A 19,490-nucleotide genomic window follows, 5' to 3' on the forward strand; every position below is an offset into this window, starting at 1 on the left:
CATGTTGGAAGCATCTGCAGCAATTCTGCTAATGTCGGTGTCTACCTTAGTACTATAGTAGGTAATGGAATTATACAGTTGCTCACGTGGACGCAATACTTCATGATGAGCATGTAATAGCAAATGTTACAAAATCTAGTACGTACTCATGAAGTCTAGATCGAAAAAGAAGAAGTGCTTGCACGCCGAGAGGTGAGGCCATGCCCATGCCGCATCAAGCCTCTCCGTGTGCTCACCTCGTAAGCAGCGTTGAAATTAAACTTCACCTTGATTACAACCTCATCTATACATGTACATATATATACTGGCAAACCATTCTCGACCAATCTCGCTGTCTGGTTCACGCGCAAAACAACCATCCAAGCTACCCTCCCATGCCGCCATCAAACTCCCCCTACTCAACCCCTCTTCTCATCCTCAATCTCCCTCTGCAACTGCTCCAAGATTTGCTCTCGAGACCTCAGATGCGATTCTAGACCATCCACTTGTTCGCGGACCGTCTCCAAGTCATCCGATATGCTCTTCAAGCTTCCGCCAACGGCACTCTTGCCCTTGCCCTCTTCCAAATCTCTCAGCTCCCTTCGCTTGTAGTCAAGAAGTTGATCCAACTCTCGCTTGACGAGCGCTGGCTTGGAATCGCGTTTGCCGCCCTTCCGCCTCTCTGCAATTTCTTCGACTTTTTTCATCTTCTCCTCTAGGTCCTGCAGTTGGCGCTTGAGCCTCACCTCTTCCCAATCCTCCGTCTTCTCCGTCGAGAAGTCGGTGCCCGCCGTCTTGAAACCGCTGCGTCCGAGCCTTGTCAAGTACTGATCGCCGAATTTGGCCTTGCGCCCTGTCGTTGTAGAGTCATCCGCCTTGGTAGCCCACCGTGATGACACTCCGCCCCTTTGGTTGTCGACTTGGTAATCGATCTGGTTGCGCTCAAAGCTTGATCGCAGTGAGGCAGGGACTGTGCGGGGGATTCGGAAACCCTCGTGTCGGTTGTTGAGAATGTGAAGGAATGCGAGACATGCATCCTTGTTGATGCTTGACGAAGCAGATGGGTTAATGAGGTTCCAGGCAGATCGAATATCGGTATCGGGGACGTCTAGAGACTCGTAGAGATCCTCGAGGGATGTAACTGCAAAACCCTGTCAATCTCTGTCGCGCCCATTCAAGCTAAATAGGAGCAGGGAAAGGGTGTGTCTAACATGATACTTCTCCTCGCATGTCCCGGCTCTCCTGATATATCTGCTCGTACTTGGCCTTGTCCTCCGGCTTCATATACCACTCAAACCCGTCTTTCAGGCCAGGGGTATCGTCCTCATCCTCGACTTGTTCAAACTGTGGCTGTTTCCCCGTGATGGCTTTAGTTGCCTGCACGAGATGGGCTTTTGACTCGGGGATCATCCAGTCAGGGAGCGTCTTTGGTACATCGGCAAATTCCTGGCGCACGCGAACAGGTTGGTTAGCTTTCAATCCGGCCCCTTGGGAACGCGTCTCAGGCCACGCTATAGATGTAGCTTACCCCGTTGAGGATATCAAAGATGAGTCGCATAGCGACGCAAAACTCCTCAAAGTCTAGGTTTCCATCGTTGTCCACGTCGGCCAGATCCCAGACCTTTTCAAGCTGGTCATCGCGAAGACCACTGTTCTTGAGGACGGGCGCAGCCTGTTCACCAGTAAGGAACTGTCCGCCTCCTGTCCTGTCCACGAAGATGTTCCAGTATGTTTCAATTTCCTTCTGCTCGATCTTGGGAGGCATCGTTTCGGAGCTCGGATCCGAGGATTAGGGATATGGGGGGTTGGCTCAATCAACGAGTTCGGTACGGAACTCCAATCGCTGGTCGCCGCCGAAAAAGCGGATGCGGAATAGCAGGATACCAAATACCACGCAAGCAAATCGCGAATCGCGAGGACGGCCGCAAGACGGTAGTGAGCGAACGGGTGCAGGACAAGGAGCGGTTGCAGTGAGTGACGAAGCTTCGTGATGCCAAGTACGGAGAGCCTGTACTTTGCCTTTGTACCTGGACGCTACATGAACGGGGCGCATGTGCCTGAGCCCGGATTGGCGGAGTCTAGGGCCTCATTTGGCCACTATGCGAATGTGCATAACCATATGATGGCTTTGACTGCAGATCGCTTTGTGCTTTGTACCGATGTAAGTAAGGCGAGAAAGGGCTGGTGATGTAAATATTTTACATGTAAACGTACTGATTAAAACATTCAACACGAAAATGGGACGAAAAGAAGAGAAGCCGCCCCATGTTTGAGCGTCAAGTACCTACCTAGGTACCTAACAACATTACGGAATACAGCGCTCATATATACCTCTGTAGCTTTCAGCGCATGCTGAACCTGTACCTGTTGGAATTTAGAGCCTGACCGCAAAATCGGGCAGCCCGCCAATCACACTCGCCCGCTTTCGCCCCACGAGCCACCCAAGGGTCCAGATAAGAGGGGCTTTTCCTTTTCCTTCCAGATGGGGAATTGCTAGTCGGGGCATTAATTTCATATTTAACCTTGATGCCCATCGCCACTCAAGGCTAAAGCGTTCTTTTCTATTGCGAGGATCGCTGGATAGTTGAACAAGCTCTCTCGAGGCCAATTCAGCTCTACGCAACAAGAAGCAGCCATGTCGACCACAACCACCACAACGGCGCAGCCGATTACGGCCGAGACCATCCTTCGTCTGTTCCCTGACATCGACACCACCAGCGAGGCGCTGTCGGGCCACGATGAGGAGCAGATCCGTCTGATGGACGAAGTCTGCATCGTCACTGACGAGAACGATGCGCCAATTGGCACCGCAAGCAAGAAGATTTGTACGAAGCCTCCCTTCCCTTTCTCCCCCCCCTCCTCTCTTCCTGCTAGGTCACTCTGCAGACTAACACAAGCCCCTCCAGGCCACCTGATGACCAACATCGACAAGGGACTCTTGCACCGTGCCTTTTCCGTCTTCCTCTTCAACGACAAGAACGAGCTGCTCCTCCAACAGCGCGCCTCCGAGAAGATTACCTTCCCAGACATGTGGACCAACACCTGCTGCTCTCACCCTCTGAGCATCCCCACCGAGACGGGCGCCAACCTGGTCGACTCCATTGCGGGAGCCAAGCGGGCGGCTCAGCGCAAGCTGGATCACGAGCTCGGCATCAAGACGGAGCAGGTTCCGTTTGAGGACTTTCGCTTCTTGACCCGAATCCACTACAAGGCTCCCTCCGACGGCAAATGGGGCGAGCACGAGAGTACGAAACTTGGCTATCCCATCTATACACGACAAACTAGACCTTGAACTAACATGATTTCTAAAACAGTTGACTACATCCTCTTCATCAAGGCCAACGTCGATCTCAACCCCAACGAGAACGAGGTTCAGGCCACCCAATATGTCACCGCCGATGGCCTCAAGAAGCTGTTTGAGGACCCCAGCCTCAAGTTCACTCCCTGGTTCAAGCTCATCTGCAACTCGATGCTCTTCGAGTGGTGGGAGAGCCTGGACTCTGGACTGGAGAAGTACACCAATGAGCAGGAGATCCGACGTATGCTATAATGGGGTTGATACGAATACGATGGGGGGCGGTTTTATAATACGAAAAAGCGAGCGAATTCGACACAATGTGCGTCTTTTTGTCATCTCGGATAATATGACGATAGAAGATGAGAATAGAAGAATATTGGGGTTACATGTGCTGATGTAATGGTCCTCCCGCTGGACCTTGGTCTTTGTTAGCTTCGGAATATCTAGAGAGTGTAGTAGAATCAGATACCAATGCATGATAACTACTGGCAAAAGAGTATTAGTCAACCTGATATGAAGCTGATGCTACGCGATTTTCCTTCTATCTCGAAGGTGCTATGGCAGGATTTATGTACCTTTCTGGCATCTAGCCAATCAAAATGTAAGAAAATCCAGGGAACATTGCTTGTGCGCTAAAATGCGTGTAAGAATAAGTCCCCCGTATCTCACATAAACTTATGAATTCTTCAGACCTAGCAGCATCCCGCTTATAACAGGGGATTTTAGCGCCAAGTCTGTGTTGCGAGTTAAGTCTAGAAAGGGACCGTCTTGCTTGACAAAGAAAGTACAACAATCCTGCCTTAGCACCTTCAATGAGATAACTCCAAACCGCTGAGCTCAAAATCCTCACATTGTCCGCATCAATGCTACGTATAGGATAGATACGAAGGCTGTACGAGGCTTTGATACTACGAGTACCTCATAGGTAACTATATAGTGGAGTCGTAGTCTTATGTACATGATCCCTCATGCATCATGAATCATTTAGCATCGATGAATGGATGAAAAGAGGAACTGTCAGCTTGGAATGAGGTGGTAACGTCGTAGCAGTAACCGGCATCGTACTCGTATACGAACTCGTATAAGAGATGACGTGCGAGGTTGAAAGAAGCTGAGCTACCCTGGAGCGGTCTTCGGAAAATATAGGCAGAGCTTCGAGAAAACTCCATGCCCAGATTGCTCGGGCTAGACAAATAAACAGAGGACGGGATATAAGCTGCCGATTTCGGGAACGGATATTTATACGCAAATGCTATTCGCTCGGCTTGTCCCACTCCGTATTAGACGATAACTTTACCTCGAAGTGGTAGGCAAATACTATAACGGAGCTTTTTTATACTGTACGTGTAATCAGTCTATCAGCAATGACGGCTGATATCCTTCCATACGTCAACATTCATTACCATTACCATTCCTTGTCCGTCATTGCAACGCCAAACAAGCACTTGACCTTCCGTTCGGCTGATATCACCTGTATCCGAGCCTCCACCCGGAATATGAAGAATGCGGAGTGCATGTAAGTGAACTCATTCACATGCTGATCTCCGTGGAACCGCACCCTACCAAGCTTCCCCAACTGGCCGTTCCCGCAACGCTATTAATAACAGAAACGCCCTCGATTGCATGTAGCCGCCCGCCTGGCTATCGTGTAGGTGTAATGTATGTACGCCGGTCCTCGTGGATGCCGGCCAGGCCTTGGTTCCGGCAACCACATGAGGAGTCCCAGAGCCTCATCTCGTCCCCCGCAAAAGTGTCAAACAGAAAAGATGCCGAAGCTACCACCACTCCGCATCCCTCCCAGCATCTCCTGTCATTTTTCACATGACCCGTCTGTCCACTCTGTGTAACCTGAGCACAGTCTGATTCACAGCTCTAGATAAGAGCAGCCAGTTGCACCCATCTCCTCATGCCACGTTTTTTGGAGGCGCCCAGGCCGGCAGCCAACCAGCTCGTATCATCTCTCCTCTTCCCCCACGCTTCACCCCGTCCGCTTTACATAATTGCTGATTTCGGGGGCGCTTCAATTGAATGAATGGAAGCCGAGTTTTACCATTATCCATTATCTCCAATACAGTAATCAGCTAGATAAAGGGCAAAGCCTGTGGCAACATCCCGACAGGCAAGTTTATCGCCCGCCCTTCGCGCCACTAACAATTATTGAAACGGCAACAAATCGGGGCGGCGCGCCACTCACCACCAGTTACAGCACAGCGGAAGAACCGGCGGGCTTCAGGTGGCCTAGCGCTAGCCATTGGCGTTGGAGCCGCCTGAAGCTCCCCCAGGAAATTGGCCCACCGGCCGCTCCACGTCCAGCTTTTGGAGGAATCAGAGCAGAACAGAAGCGGAAAGTCGACTTTGCTTGCCGGCCGACTCCGCACTTGGGCTATCGCTGGGAGTGCAAGATAGCAGCCTGTTGCGGTTAGGCGTTGGGGAAGGGATCTAGATAACGGAATACCACCTGTGCATTGACAAAGGAGAAACTAGGTCTTACTATTGATTGATTGTTGTATTGTAGATGCCCTTGTTGTTGTTGTTGCTGTTGTCTGTAATGTACAAGTATCGGCTTATATATATACAAGTCAATATGTATGTGTGTGTGTATCACCACCATCTTCCAACATACAACACGCATTAGCTCACTGTACCACACAAGCCATCAAAAAACATCCAACTTCCTCCAACAAAACAGACAACCTGAGGCTACACACCAGCCCATCCCACGATGCCCCCCGTCCACCCGAGGCGGCGCATCATCTGACCACGACCTCGGCCACCCGCCCAATCGCGGGTCCCCTCAATCAACCTCTCTTCCTCCTGTGCGGACACTCCGGCCGGCCAAGCGTGGGCCCGTCCACACTATCTGGCTGCAGTGGTTTGCGTCTGTTATCTCTGTTAGGCAAACTCCCGTCTGGCTCGGTGGCGTTCGGCTTCCGCTTGTCAGATTCCCGCCGGGCTCTTCGTGTTGCGTGTTTCTTTTGCCATCCGTGTTCATGCCGTAGTGTAGTACGTACGTGGTTTGTGTATGTAATCTGTTGTGGTAAAAGACGTCCCATGGATTAAATAGCCGGGGGTGCAGATCCGTGTCAGATCTCCTTCCCTTGCCACTACATGAACCCAATCTCTGCCCATCTTTGATTGACAACCCTTTTCTTCCTCTTCTCCACTTCACCTTCATCTGATCTGATCTGGGAAGCCCATCTGTGCCATTTCCCACAGTAGTACGTTCTCACGTCGACTCTATTCATTGTCCCGTCCATCTATCGCCGCATAGAAGGCAACAAGGAAAAGAAGCGAAAGAAAAACGGACGGGGAAAGGGAAAGAGAAAGACTCATTTACTGAGCCTAGGTCATTCACCCCGAGGGCTTGGGAAAGAGGCTATCCTTTTTGTATCCCCCTCTTTGGATGTTGTTAAACCGTTGCTTGGTATCTCAACTATTACTTTTGACTCTTGTTGCCGTATTCTGACCTTTATTGGCCACCATCGTCATCATCATCGCCGCCTTCACATCCTCTCATCTCCCTCCCATTGTGGTCTCCGTCTCTATCTTCACCCTCTGCATAGACGATATCCTTCCGGGTCGTCGTCAGTGAAGTGATTGATTGTTTGACTGGTGATTCATATCGATCCACCGTCCTCGCCCATCCAGAAAACGAACACAACAATAACAACAAACAAAACCCATCCTTGCCTACACCCTTTCTACTCTCTTCTTTCTTCCCCAAACTTCTTATACTCCCATCTCCCAATTTGACGGTCCTGTGGCCTTAAACACCATATTGATGTCGGTTGACCTACGCGACTGCCTCAATTGCCTGCAGCACCCCTCCAGGTTTATGCCCGTTTCGAGATCCCAGCTCTCAAGAGTTCATACAGGCGATAGTGCTCAGAATATTATACGTGAGTTCTCATATGGAGTCCAATTGAACCAATCACTGAACCGAGCGCCTTGTCTTGCGTTTTCCACTTATACAGGCAGTATTATCGAGTGAAGGAGTCCAAAGGAGACCACAAGAACTCGAATAAAAGACAATAAGCAAAGAGTTCTAGATACCAAGCTAGCCCAGCATGGCGCACGTTATAAGCAAGACGCCGATCAATACCATCGCCACCACCACTTCCTCTACCGCCGTCGTGGACCATCGCCGCTCCCTCGTCCCTCAGGCCTGGGAGAAGTCTGTCCGAAAGATTGGGCTGGCAGAGTGCGAGCAGGCGGGAGTCTCTCTCGCCCACGCCTTTGCCGCCGATGCCCTGAGCATGTATCTTCTGGACGGCGGCGAGGCGGACCGCTACTCGGACGAGACCAAGTGGAAGCTTCACGTCCGCATCATGACTTACTTGGTCTCGGCCCATTGCTATAGCGGCGTTGTCACGACCATTGGTCCGGATTACGACGCTGTGGCCTTGTGGTGAGTTGATGGAATTCCTCTTGTCTTAAAAACCTGTGCCGCGACTGACTTTGTACGCCTTAGGATGCCTCCCGGGATGCATATGGATGACTGGTGGACCATCTTTCGAAGCGGAATGTGGCGCCTCTACTACCAACTTGGTTCCGAGGGCCGCAAGCGCTACTACGAAGACGTCCTACCTCTTCTGCATGAGACCATGGACGAGGTCATGGGAGATCGCGAGTATTATTACCTTGCTTATATCGGCACCAAGCCGAGTGCCCGAGGCAAAGGCTATGCTAAGAAGCTCATCATGGACATGGCCGCAAAGGTAAGAGCATGACCTTTCTTGTCTTGACCTTTCATGTATCAGAGAGAAGCGAATTGGCGAGAGACGGAGCAGATGTAGCTAACAAGTCTCCAGGCCGACGCCGAAGACCGCGCCATGTACCTCGAGTCCAGCTCCAGCGACAATATCGGCTACTACGAGCGCTTTGGCTTCCAGTACCGCAAGGAAATCTCCTTCAAGAGAGGACCGGTGCCCGTGCCGCTCTTCATCATGGTGCGAGAGCCGGCGGGAAAGCCCGTCGTCAAGGGAGCTGAGGAAGATGTGCCGATCTTGGACCAAATTGAGACTGTCAAGGTGTAAGTTGATGTTGTAAACGCCTCAGCAACTCTTCGGGTCTGGAGTTGTGAAGCGAGGCGAGATTGATATGTTTGACCTTCTTCTTCTTCTGTCTCTCCTTTTCAATGCCTTTTATTTTATTTTTGAGAATTATGGAGCAGTGGAACGATGGCTCCCTTTGCTTGCTGAGCGCTACTCACTTCGACGCTTGGATGAATTTTCGTCCAAATGTTTGTATTCATCGTACGCTCGTTATAGTTTGTTGCTGCTGTTGCTGCTTTGCTTTTTGCTGTTGCTTTTGCTTTTGCTTTTGTCAGCTGTGTGGGAGATCTTCTTCTCACATGGCCAAACCCTGTCTCTACCGTACACTATTATATATCAAAAAAAGTGCGCATGTTAACTGCCCTTAATATTCTAAAATCGCCCATGTCTCGTCGTCAACTGTTGTGTATATAATGCCCAATCCCAGTAGCTCATCCGCCGCTGTGAGCACATCTCGCACTGCCAGCCCCAGTGCCCCCGTGATATTATTCAGATGCATTCCGTCATTGCCTCCTGGGGTTTCGTTCAAGTAGTTGTACACTCTCTTCGCGTTGCCACTGCACCCAGAAAGCTTGCTTGGGAGCTGGGCTCCACCGTTGCCAGCGTTATAGCCATCGCCGCCGTCAACAAACATGCTGTCGCTGTTGTTTGGTCCCGCACCGGAATCACCGACGGCGCCACGGGTGTAGAACAAGTGTACGTATGTGGCCTCGAGCAGGTGGTAGTTGACCTCGTTGAAATCCGTTACTGGTCGGATGACGTGAGCTCCAACATGTCGCTTGTTGGAAAATGACTTGAGGCGACCCCAGACGCGAATGTGTGAACCAAGCTCGAAGCCGGGCTCTGCGTCGCTTTGCTTGTCCGCGTCAATCCACTTCTTGACGTCAATCTGCCCTGTGCCGTCGTCGACCTTGATCGTCAGGTTTGTCTGTTGTGGGTTTATGCTGAGGACCTGGCCGACAAATGTAATCTGAGTGATGGGAGCGCCGTCCACTTTGAAGTCTGCACCGGAATAGGGTTCCTCTGCGTCGAGGATCTGCTTGATGGTCAAGGGCCGTAATGATTCATCTTGGTATGACTGTCTCCCGCTCTCACCCGTTAGTGTCGAACCCCAGTTTGAATGGCTATTTCAATTCGTATGCAGCAAAAGCCAATGGGAATTGCAACTGAACTGACCTTGCCACCACCGCCTTGGCTGCCTTGCTGTGAACCCCCTCCGGCAAAGAAGCCGCCAGAGTCATCGCCCCCCTGGGCGCCGTAGCTCGTCTTCTGGTATCCGGAATATGCAGCTGCAGAGAGGAGTTAGGCATGAAAAGAATCGGACGCAGTAACGGGGGTGCCTTACACATTATGCTGAGAGTGAAGTGGTGATGGTTGGCTTCTCTCAAAAAATGGACGACGCGTTTGAAGCGCGACCTGGGTTTAATGGATTTTGCCCCGCGACAAGCTAATGGGCAAGAAAGTGGGCTGCTGTAGGCAGTCAAGTTGACGGCTGACTCAGCAAGAGAGTCTAGCGAAGCTGCCACTGTAATACAGCAGCCGCTGAGTGACAACCATCTCAGCCATACTCGTACTGGTACCAGCAGCTTATTAATGGCAAGGTACTTCGTACATCAGGCGCAGGTGCTTCTCAAGTCATGTCACATCCATCTCTGATGCAGGGCGCAGAAAAACAAGATACAAGTTTGCTGGTGCGCACGGTGGCTATGAGATTGCTTGCGAAAATTGACATGGATTACATATCGCAAGACGGGATGGGTCCGTTCTTGGGGATTTCCCTCGGCATCTTCCAAGATATTACCGTACATCCATAGCGCATGCATGTACTTCGTACTCCGTACATGTGGTCTAAGAGCCACCCAAACATTTCGTGTAAACAACATGCGCTTGCCGCTTCAACCGCCACATTCAAGGGGTGAATTCGATAAAACACCACAGAGTATATATCGCGTTACTACACTTTGCTCCCTTTTCTTCAAGATTTTTTTTAGCCGATTCACCCTCGATGCATCTCTCAATCAATCCTGTCACGAGATACTGCGTGGCATCTCCATCATCTCCAGCCAATAGGCGCCCTGCATGTTCAGCCTCGGCAACATTTCAGCCGGGGTCGCATAGACGGGACTGACTCGAAGCTACCACTAAACCCACGGGAGCATTATGGCATAAGCCGGGGTTTGGCATCAACAACATTCGACGGGTGCTTCCACCGCGTTCTACACATCTTCGAAGCCTCTCACGACCATCAATTAATACCCGGGCCACTGTTTTGCTGCGTGCGGCCTCATCTCCTTGATAGCAATCTTGTCTTTTCTTTGCTTACTTACTACCCGCCGCTTTTGCTTTTGCCTTTGCCTTTGCCTTTATTTTCTCTTCTGCGCATCTTCCATCTTCCATCTTCAAACTTTCGCATCGCCATGGGAAGATCCCTGACCGCGACACTTCCGCTGATTCCTCTCCCTCGCGGAACTGTCCTGCTACCCGGCCTCGCATACCGCATCACCGTCAACTCCAGCCGGCCCGATATCCCGGCCCTCCTCGCCCACGTCTACGAGCTTGCCGCATCAAAGGGCCCGGATGGCCGCATCGACTCAATCCCGATAGCATGTGTCCCGGTGTCGTCCCCGCTGGTCGGCCCGGATGGCCAGCTGCTCATCACCAATGGCGAAGACATTGACAACACTCGCATCGATTCCGTCAATCCGGGCACTGCGAAAAAGGACGACTTGTTCGGCTTTGGAGTCGCCGCCAAGATTGTCGGCATTGACGGCCGCGGCTCCGGCGAGTTTGCCTTGCGTGTTGAGGGCTCGAGCAGAGTTAGAGTAGATGCTGTCACTCGCGAGCGTCCTTTTTTCGAATCTAAAGTCACATATTATGAAGACGAAAGTATGTCTCTCCTCTCGCCGGAAGAAACCCTCCCTTGGTTTATTTTCTAACCTTTGGTTTGTTTTGTTACTAGTTGACGTCACCGATAAGCAGCTACAAGACTTATTCAGCCTGCTCAAGCTGCGCTCAAGAGAGCTCGTCACAATTCTTCGCATATCGTCGTTGCTTCCTCGCACAAACGGCCCCTCCCTCTCTCCCGCAGTCACAAAGCGGCTAGAGATGCTCATCATTAGAAGGGAACTGAAGGAGGCCGGTATGCTGGCTGACTTCATGGCCAATCTCCTGGATGCCACCCACGAGGAAAAGCTGGGTATTCTAGCGGCCCTCGATACCAAAGTCCGGCTCACAAAGGTCATTGAGCTTCTGGAACGCCAGGTTGGCGGTATCAAGAATAACTTCAAGATCACCACGTTCACAACGGTCCCGGTTCAAATCATTGATCGTCTGAACGAGAATCCCTCCAAAAGACCGAATACAATGCCCCCGATGGCAGGCATGGGATTCTTACCACCTCCAGGGGGGAATGACCAAAACGAAGACCAAGAGGCTTCTGAGCTTGATGAGCTAAAGAAGAAGCTGCAGGCTTCAAAACTTCCGCAGGACGCCGCCAAGGCTGTGGATAGGGAGCTCCGGCGGCTGCAGAGGATGCCGCCCATGAACCAGGAATACCAAGTAACAAGGAACTGGTTGGAGACGGTATCCGAAATCCCGTGGACAGCAGCCACAGATGACCGGCTGGGGCCTGACACCTTAACTAAAGCCCGAAAACAACTTGATCTCGACCACTACGGCCTGGACAAGGTAAAAAAGAGGCTCATCGAGTACTTGGCTGTTTTGAGGCTTAAGCAATCCATTAATGACGACATGGAGGAGCAAATCCGGAAAGCAGAAGCCGATGCTGCTGCTGTTGAGAAAGCCATTACCGATGGCAACACCAAATCAGAAGAAATTGCCAAGAGTGATGCGTCTGAGTCTGAGCTTGCCAAGCTCCAGGCGCTCAAGTCGAAGCGCACAGTCGACAAGTCGCCAATCATGCTGCTGATCGGACCCCCCGGCGTAGGAAAGACAAGCCTGGCTAAGTCGGTTGCCACTGCTTTGGGCCGCAAGTTCCACCGCATCTCCCTAGGCGGCGTTCGAGACGAGGCAGAAATCCGCGGCCACAGGAGGACATACGTGGCAGCCATGCCAGGGCTCATTGTACAGGGCCTTAGGAAGGTCGGTGTGGCGAATCCCGTCTTCCTCCTTGACGAGATTGACAAGATTGGCTCGGCAAGCGTACACGGTGACCCCTCAGCTGCCATGCTCGAGGTTCTAGACCCGGAGCAGAATCATAACTTCCAGGATCACTACGTTGGCATGCCGGTTGACCTGTCTAAGATTCTCTTCATCGCCACCGCCAACAGCCTCGACACCATCCCCGGCCCTCTGTTAGACCGCATGGAGATGATCTATCTTCCTGGCTACACCACGCTTGAGAAGCGCCACATTGCCATTCAGCACCTGATTCCAAAGCAACTCAGGGCCAACGGATTGGCTGATGACCAGGTCGAGTTCAGCCAGGAGGTGGTATCCAAAATTATTGAGTCGTACACCCGTGAGTCAGGGGTTCGCAATCTGGAACGAGAGATTGGCTCTGTATGTCGTGCCAAGGCAGTCGAGTACGCTGAGGCGAGAGACAACAGCGCCCTCGAGACATATCGGCGGCAGCTCACGCTCGACGATATCGAGCGCTTCCTAGGCATCGAGAAGTTTGAGGAGGAAATTGCCGAGAAGACAAGCCGTCCGGGTATCGTGACGGGACTCGTAGCTTACAGCACTGGCGGCAACGGCAGCATCCTCTTCATTGAGGTTGCTGACATGCCCGGTAATGGACGGGTACAGCTCACGGGCAAACTGGGCGATGTTCTCAAAGAAAGTGTCGAGGTTGCCCTCACATGGGTCAAGGCTCATGCCTTTGAGCTGGGCCTTACACCGGAACCGCACGTCGACATTATGAAGGACCGCAGCATTCATGTTCACTGCCCCTCGGGAGCAATCCCCAAGGATGGACCAAGCAGCGGCATCGGCCAGGCTATTGCTCTCATCTCACTATTCTCTGGCAAGCCAGTGCCTCCTACAATGGCCATGACTGTATGTTTCAACACCAGCTTGTTTCCCATGTCATACCATCAAAATAAAAATTTCCCCTCCCCCCCTCTTCCAAACTCCAACAGTGACTGGTATAGCTAACGCGACATGTAACACAGGGCGAAATATCCCTCCGCGGCCGGGTCACTGCTGTCGGAGGTATCAAGGAAAAACTCATCGGTGCCCTCCGAGCGGGGGTTAAGACGGTGCTACTTCCAGCACAAAACCGTAAAGATGTCAAAGATCTCCCTCAGGAAGTCAAGGATGGCTTAGAGATCTTGCATGTTGGGTAAGCACTCCTTCTACTTGCTTCCCCCGCCCCCGCCCCCTCTCTCCCATCCATTCTATCTCCATCTTGATGCTGGCGGCATGATGCAGTAACGCCCTACGGCTACGCACCTTGCCTAGTCATCAAGTAAAAGAGAGAGAAAACCAGGCAGTGTTACTAACTCGAGTACTGGATAGCCACATTTGGGATGCGATTCGACTGGTCTGGCCCGATTCCCACTGGGCTGAGGACCATCAATTTGCCGGCATTGAAAGCCGTCTGTAAGGGTTATGTTTCCGGTCGGCATCCCGGGATTTCGGCCCCTGTGTCTTGCATCATCAAGTCCGCTTGTTCCGCTTGTAACCCTAATCCAGCGTCATGTATATAAGGGAGTTAGAGAGCCTGGTATAGTTTGAAATGTATTGGATCTGAGACAATATGCCATCAGATCAATCGCATCACACGCGATGCCCACTACTGCTAGTGCACGCACTGCTGAGATACCTTGCTGAGCTCACCCAAGACAATATATGTCATTTGTTTTCACAATCATGGATCCTTGAGCGTTCAGCCGGTGTTAACTGCGTTAAAGGCGCGTCGTCCGAGCTATTTTCATCTGCAAAGGCGACATAGGTGTCTCCTCACATGCCCTTCGAAGCGGGCTGGCTCTTCGTGTGATTATGCCACCGCATCATCGCGCCCCAGGAAGCGAGCTGCGTACTAATGTGTTGTCACAGCTGGCATATCCCTTGCAGCTCGCGTAGCAATGAGTTTCTTTTTTGAATAAACTACGCAGCTGGGGTGTGAGCTCTCTACGTAGGCATGTATACGGGCATTCTTGAATTCAAGGAGACCATGTGCGGCGGCGCTAAAAACACATGGGCGTGGTGGTGGCGTGAGAGTAAGACACCGGCACATTCCCACGTCTAGTGATTCAAAGTGAGACACAAGGGATAAAGGGAGGGCAAAAAAAAGAAAGGAAAAGAAAACCAAAGAAAAGAGATAGTAGGAATCAAGCTGAATGATAGGCAGAGAAAGGGGTCGGGCATCTTGGTCCACACCGCATAAGCATCCTCTCAAGTGTAGTAGAATCAGAGGGATCAGAGGGATCAGAGGAAACATGCAGGTCTGGCCAGTATGTCTATGCCAGATCAACCCTCAAATGAGACACAGATGCGAGACTAGCTCGTCTGTGCTGTCAAACTTGCCTTGGTGGCCTAATGTGCGTACGTAGAGGAGGTTTGTGTGCGCGACTGTGTCGTGTGTTCAGCTGGACATGGATAGGGAGAAAAAAGAAACAAACCAGCCATGCTAGCCTAACACAAGGGTTGGTTTTATCTTCTCACAAAGATGATGGCATACTTTCTGTCACCGATCCTCACACTCTGCTTGTGTTGCTTGTTTTTTTCCCACACCAGTTAGGTTGGCTTTCTTTTCTCGTTTCGAAACATTAACCTCCCATACCAAATCATAACAAGTAGTAGAGGCATGTCTCGTTACGCCCATCCAAAATCATCATCTAGAATGGAATTAGCCGTATGGTGGGATATGGCATCGGTGGCTAGCTATCCCGCTGCGTATTCTGACCACTCGCACGCTTGCTAGGATCTCCTTGCATCCTCTTTTGCTCCGAAAAATGGGTGTCCGATCCAATGGAGGCGACACCAGGCAGGAATACCCCTTGGTTGTATGCATGTACGGCGCAGCACCATGGAACCAAAGTCTCAAGATTATGTCTGATTTTCAAATCGATCTTTGTCTTGGCTGACGCCACAATGCAACTCATTGCTTTCGTATCGTAAATGCTCATACTGCAGGATATCATACGGGGATAAGGCCGGCGAAGAGCCGACCTGATAGCTCGACAAGGCCTCGGCGTCGTACTTATACGCAAGAGATGATAAGTGATACCGGACAATCTTGGTGATTCGAGCAGGGAGCTTTGGGCTTCAACTTCAGAGGCGAGACATTGTTGGAACCGTACGAGGATGCTTTCTCGCTGTCAACACCTGGAGTCCCTAAGTGTCTCAAGGTTCCTGAGGTGTCGGTTCGCAGTAATACACAACAGTAGCAGAAGCAATGGGAAAAGGCCCCGACCTCTTACGAGAAAACTTGTGTCAACAAGGGGCCATCCCAGCACGTGGCAACCCCGGTGAAAGGGATTCATTCCAAGCCAAGTGCAGCAAAATACAACCATGAAGAAGGAGATTGCGTCTTTGCCATAGTGGTTGTACTCCGAACCCGCGGTCCTCAACTTTATCGCGGAGTGTTCGGAACTTACCAGCTACGAGTACATACTGTAGAGTCAAAACGCCTGAGGGGTGTGAGTTTGCGATGCATCCACCTATCTCTTGGCGGCAATATGCGTATCTCGAATAAAGGATGTGATTATTCCGTAATTCCTGAACAGAGAGGTAAAATGCTCCCACTCCCACTTTGTACTCGTGCTCCAGGTGTAGTCGAATCTTGGTGTGAAAAGGACAGACTATTATTCCACCAGCACAGTCTAGTGTTGGCGGCCGTCACACTTCCGAAATGCTAATGGTACAGTCCAGACCCTTCCAGCGTAGAATGTCGGTGCCAATTCGCCCACCCCAGTCACATCGGTGTGGCACTTGTAGCAGTACTAATGGTCGGGGTTGGAGTGCTCTATTAAGCAGTGTGGATGCCAAGCAGAAGTAAGGGAAGACTCGATACTTTGTTCCGATCAAGAGGCTAAGCTCCGATTGTGACGCATGCGCAGCGATTGCCTCGGATGAAGTTGATATCCTTGGGCATGCCGTTAAAGTGTTACTAGTGAAATTGGCAGCGTTGATCGTATCGACGACTCGAATACCAACAAGGACACACTTGTACATGAGCCGTAAGAGTCCAGGACCGAGAAAAAAAAAAAAGCCGAGGAGATGGCACACCACGCCAAGTTGGTACATGTACTTGGCACGGGTTCGTTCGTCGCATGTATGTAAGATTGAACAATGTAGGAGAATGTCACGGTGGGCTCGACGGACGGGGCCACACACAGCCCCTTCTATAACCCCCCACCCACATCGATGAGATGTGATGAAATAATAGACGCTTGTCAGAAAATTTCCGTCTGGTTTCCTTGCCGACTACGGAATAGTGACATGGCCACTAGGGGCACTGCGCTTTAGATTCCCGTTTCCGGTTGTTGCTTATCTTGTCCACTCTCTGGTGTGGCAAAAGCAGGGAGAAGCTTTTCAGGTGTCGCATCATTGGATGCCGAGCCTCCCCGGAATGATACTCGGAAGAAGTGAAGATCGTATTGCTAGCCCCCCAAATACCCACCTGATGGCACGAAGCATGCGGGCAGGCGGTGGTAGTATGTCAAATAGCACACACTGCGTACTACTAGCGGGATGAGCTGTTGGTGAGATAATTTTTTTCTCCCTTGGCCTTGCTGCCGCCGCGTGGCTAGATGGATCCAAGATATGTCGCAAGATATCCTGCAGACCAAGGTCAGCTGTTCTTCGGTAGGAAGGGAATCTTTGCACCTTGGGTCTAACAACAGCTCCGCAAAGAGGTACCTGAACCCAGGAGCCCCAAATTTTCCGTTCGGCACGGAGTAAATGAGATTGTACCATTTCGTACTTCGTAATTCGGACTCCATTCGCCGTATTCACGGCCTAAGGCTGGCTAGCCGAAATATGCACCTTCCTACCGGAACAAGACTAGATGCATGAGGCCCCTTGCTGAGGACGCGAGGTTTTAGTAGCAGCTCGAGGCCTGGAGCTTCTTTCTTTTTCCTCGCTGCACGGCGTGTCTGTCCCGTACATTTACCCCCCTCTCACTTCCCTGTCGTGATATCACGGAGAGTACGGGAATTAGCTCGCATTCTCTCGTAAGTTGCCGGGCTGCAGAGGCCTGGGTTTTTGTGAGAGATTCCTGTGCTGTTCCCCCAGATTCACTGGAGGACTTATCCCTGTCCCCCGGAAATTTAGCTCTTCAATAGTCCTGCGACCATCAGAAAGAAATGGGGTTCCAGCGGGGTGTTGTAGAGCCATGGGAGAAAAATTTGGCCTGAGCCTTCCGACGCACAGGTGCCCGGCCGACCCCGGTGTTTCGTTGCTTTAGACGATTTGTGATTAGTGCTTCGATGCTCACGATACTGTACATCGTGAAAATAGAAAGCCTCCCTTTTGTCTGACTAGTGGCCAAAGTGCCAACCATGGCAGCAGGATGCCACCTGCTGAATCTGGGAGAGAAAGCTTGTAATCGATGGTCCAGTCTGTGATGGCATTAGAAAGGCATCGTTTCCCTCGTCAGATATCATATTATACTTGTATAAATCACAAGCAGGTACTCCGTAGAGAAGGGCATACATATTTAGGCACCTTTCCTAGCCCAGGATCTTATGCCGATCAATCTTTTGCTCCTTGGCCGCGGCGTCGTTACGGAGCGGCTTCCGGACGCCCTTGTATGAGGCACGCACATGTATGTAGCGACTGTCGATTGCTGCCGTATTTTCTCATGCCTGTGCAGCGGGAGACATGGGGCATTACTCCAGATACGAGGCAAGTGAAGATACGGAGAATTTCGATTGGGACGTTGGAGGGGAGAAAGCCAAGGGGGCGCCACCTTGGGCGGCAAATTAAAGTACAGGTAGTGGTACTGTACCTAGAACCTACTGCAGCAAGCAACAAGTGCCCAGGTGGGTACCAGACACCTACCAAGAACTGGAAGTGTGAGTACTGTAGCAGGTACAGCGCCTCGTACCGCGTACCTGGCAAAGCACAGCGCTGTGATTGTGATTGATTTCGGCACCCCCAACGGCAAGAATCAAGGACGCGATTGCCATCACCAGACTTGCTTTCGGGTAAAACAAATTCCCGCGGCCAATGCTGGCCATCCAGCGACATTCGATGTGCGTTGCCGACATGGCAGACTCGGACTACTATCAGCTTCGTCTCCGCCAATACGACTAGAACCTGAACTCTGAGCCTAAGCAGTCTTTTGTAATCCGTGCCTGACCTCAGTGTGTCTTGACTGGCTCCGGGTGAGTGCCAAGGCACTTCTGCTACGCCAAACAGGCAATAATGTGCTGACGAGATGCAGCTAAGAGGGCCACCAGCGCCGCCTCTCGACGACGCCGGAATAATTTGAATGTCCTAGTGCCTCTGTTCTGCGGCTAGGCGTTCATGCTTTCGCAGATGGACGAGGTGCAAGCTGCGGGATAGGGAGTGCTGAGACTCCGTACTCCGTAGCCACGATACTCGTACGGGTACTGTACTTGGTCTTCGATATTTGCGATGTGGCATCCCGTACAGGACTGTACAGTATGAGTGCTATCCCAGTGGTCAGTATTAAGGGGCGCTCCTTGTTCGGGAAATTCTAGACCTAGCAGCATGTGCTCATCCAGCAAGCATTCCAGGGTTTGCTCATCACATCGCCAGATTTGCACCTCTCCCTGCACGGAGTACTCCGTACCTACTATATCGGGTCCAGTATACCAAGCTTTCCTTATCCTCCATGAGCTCCAGCCTACCAAAGTTACGGCTACTCGTATGAGCACAAGCACTTTCGACGCATATGGCGCCAAGGGATACAAATGTTCCCTTCTTTCATTGGGACGGCTGATATTAGCGGCTATCTCCTTCGTCGGCACGCAAAGTCTAAAGCACCACATCTAATTATGGGGCCCACGAGTCTGCCGGTATTACCCCAGCAGTGATACCAATTTGCGACTTGGAAGCCTGCAACCAGATAAGTTGGGTGCTAAGCTAACAAGGACGATAGCACGGAGCTAAGGAAGCTCTGGTTCTGTTGAAAATCTCCAGCCCGACAATGGTACATATCATTCCTCTCTTGGAAGTCTCGGTAACCCGCCATCCCCTGGTTCCCCGATGCCCATGCTGGTTGG

At 51.4% G+C, this 19,490-nt stretch overlaps 5 protein-coding genes across 5 annotated transcripts; 3 read left to right on the top strand and 2 right to left on the bottom strand.

Annotated features, from left to right (window-relative positions):
* Positions 1–251: 251 nt before the first annotated feature.
* On the bottom strand, positions 252–1,744 carry TRIVIDRAFT_84160 (calcium binding protein; the record flags this gene model as incomplete). Its single annotated transcript, XM_014101044.1, has 3 exons — positions 252–1,120; positions 1,191–1,425; positions 1,508–1,744. 3 exons carry the CDS (start codon positions 1,742–1,744, stop codon positions 399–401), a joined length of 1,194 nt encoding a protein of 397 aa, XP_013956519.1.
* Positions 1,745–2,568: 824 nt separating this feature from the next.
* On the top strand, positions 2,569–3,782 carry TRIVIDRAFT_84157 (uncharacterized protein; the record flags this gene model as incomplete). Its single annotated transcript, XM_014101045.1, has 3 exons — positions 2,569–2,804; positions 2,886–3,224; positions 3,294–3,782. 3 exons carry the CDS (start codon positions 2,615–2,617, stop codon positions 3,527–3,529), a joined length of 765 nt encoding a protein of 254 aa, XP_013956520.1.
* A 3,355-nt stretch (positions 3,783–7,137) lies between these two features.
* TRIVIDRAFT_84152 (uncharacterized protein) lies at positions 7,138–8,697 on the top strand (the record flags this gene model as incomplete). The annotated part of the gene is made up of 4 exons (XM_014101046.1): positions 7,138–7,176; positions 7,252–7,685; positions 7,749–7,995; positions 8,089–8,697. The coding sequence occupies 3 exons, from the start codon at positions 7,345–7,347 to the stop codon at positions 8,311–8,313; spliced, it is 813 nt and encodes a 270-aa protein (XP_013956521.1).
* Positions 8,679–9,711, bottom strand: TRIVIDRAFT_84151 (uncharacterized protein; the record flags this gene model as incomplete). Its single annotated transcript, XM_014101047.1, has 3 exons — positions 8,679–9,409; positions 9,508–9,620; positions 9,677–9,711. The coding sequence occupies 3 exons, from the start codon at positions 9,678–9,680 to the stop codon at positions 8,696–8,698; spliced, it is 831 nt and encodes a 276-aa protein (XP_013956522.1).
* Positions 9,712–10,748: 1,037 nt separating this feature from the next.
* TRIVIDRAFT_81735 (uncharacterized protein) lies at positions 10,749–14,074 on the top strand (the record flags this gene model as incomplete). The annotated part of the gene is made up of 4 exons (XM_014101048.1): positions 10,749–11,217; positions 11,291–13,347; positions 13,464–13,633; positions 13,810–14,074. 4 exons carry the CDS (start codon positions 10,749–10,751, stop codon positions 13,895–13,897), a joined length of 2,784 nt encoding a protein of 927 aa, XP_013956523.1.
* Between the last annotated feature and the right edge of the window lie 5,416 nt (positions 14,075–19,490).

Source organism: Trichoderma virens, assembly GCF_000170995.1.
Source record: "Trichoderma virens Gv29-8 chromosome Unknown TRIVIscaffold_6, whole genome shotgun sequence".
NCBI lineage: Eukaryota > Fungi > Ascomycota > Sordariomycetes > Hypocreales > Hypocreaceae > Trichoderma > Trichoderma virens.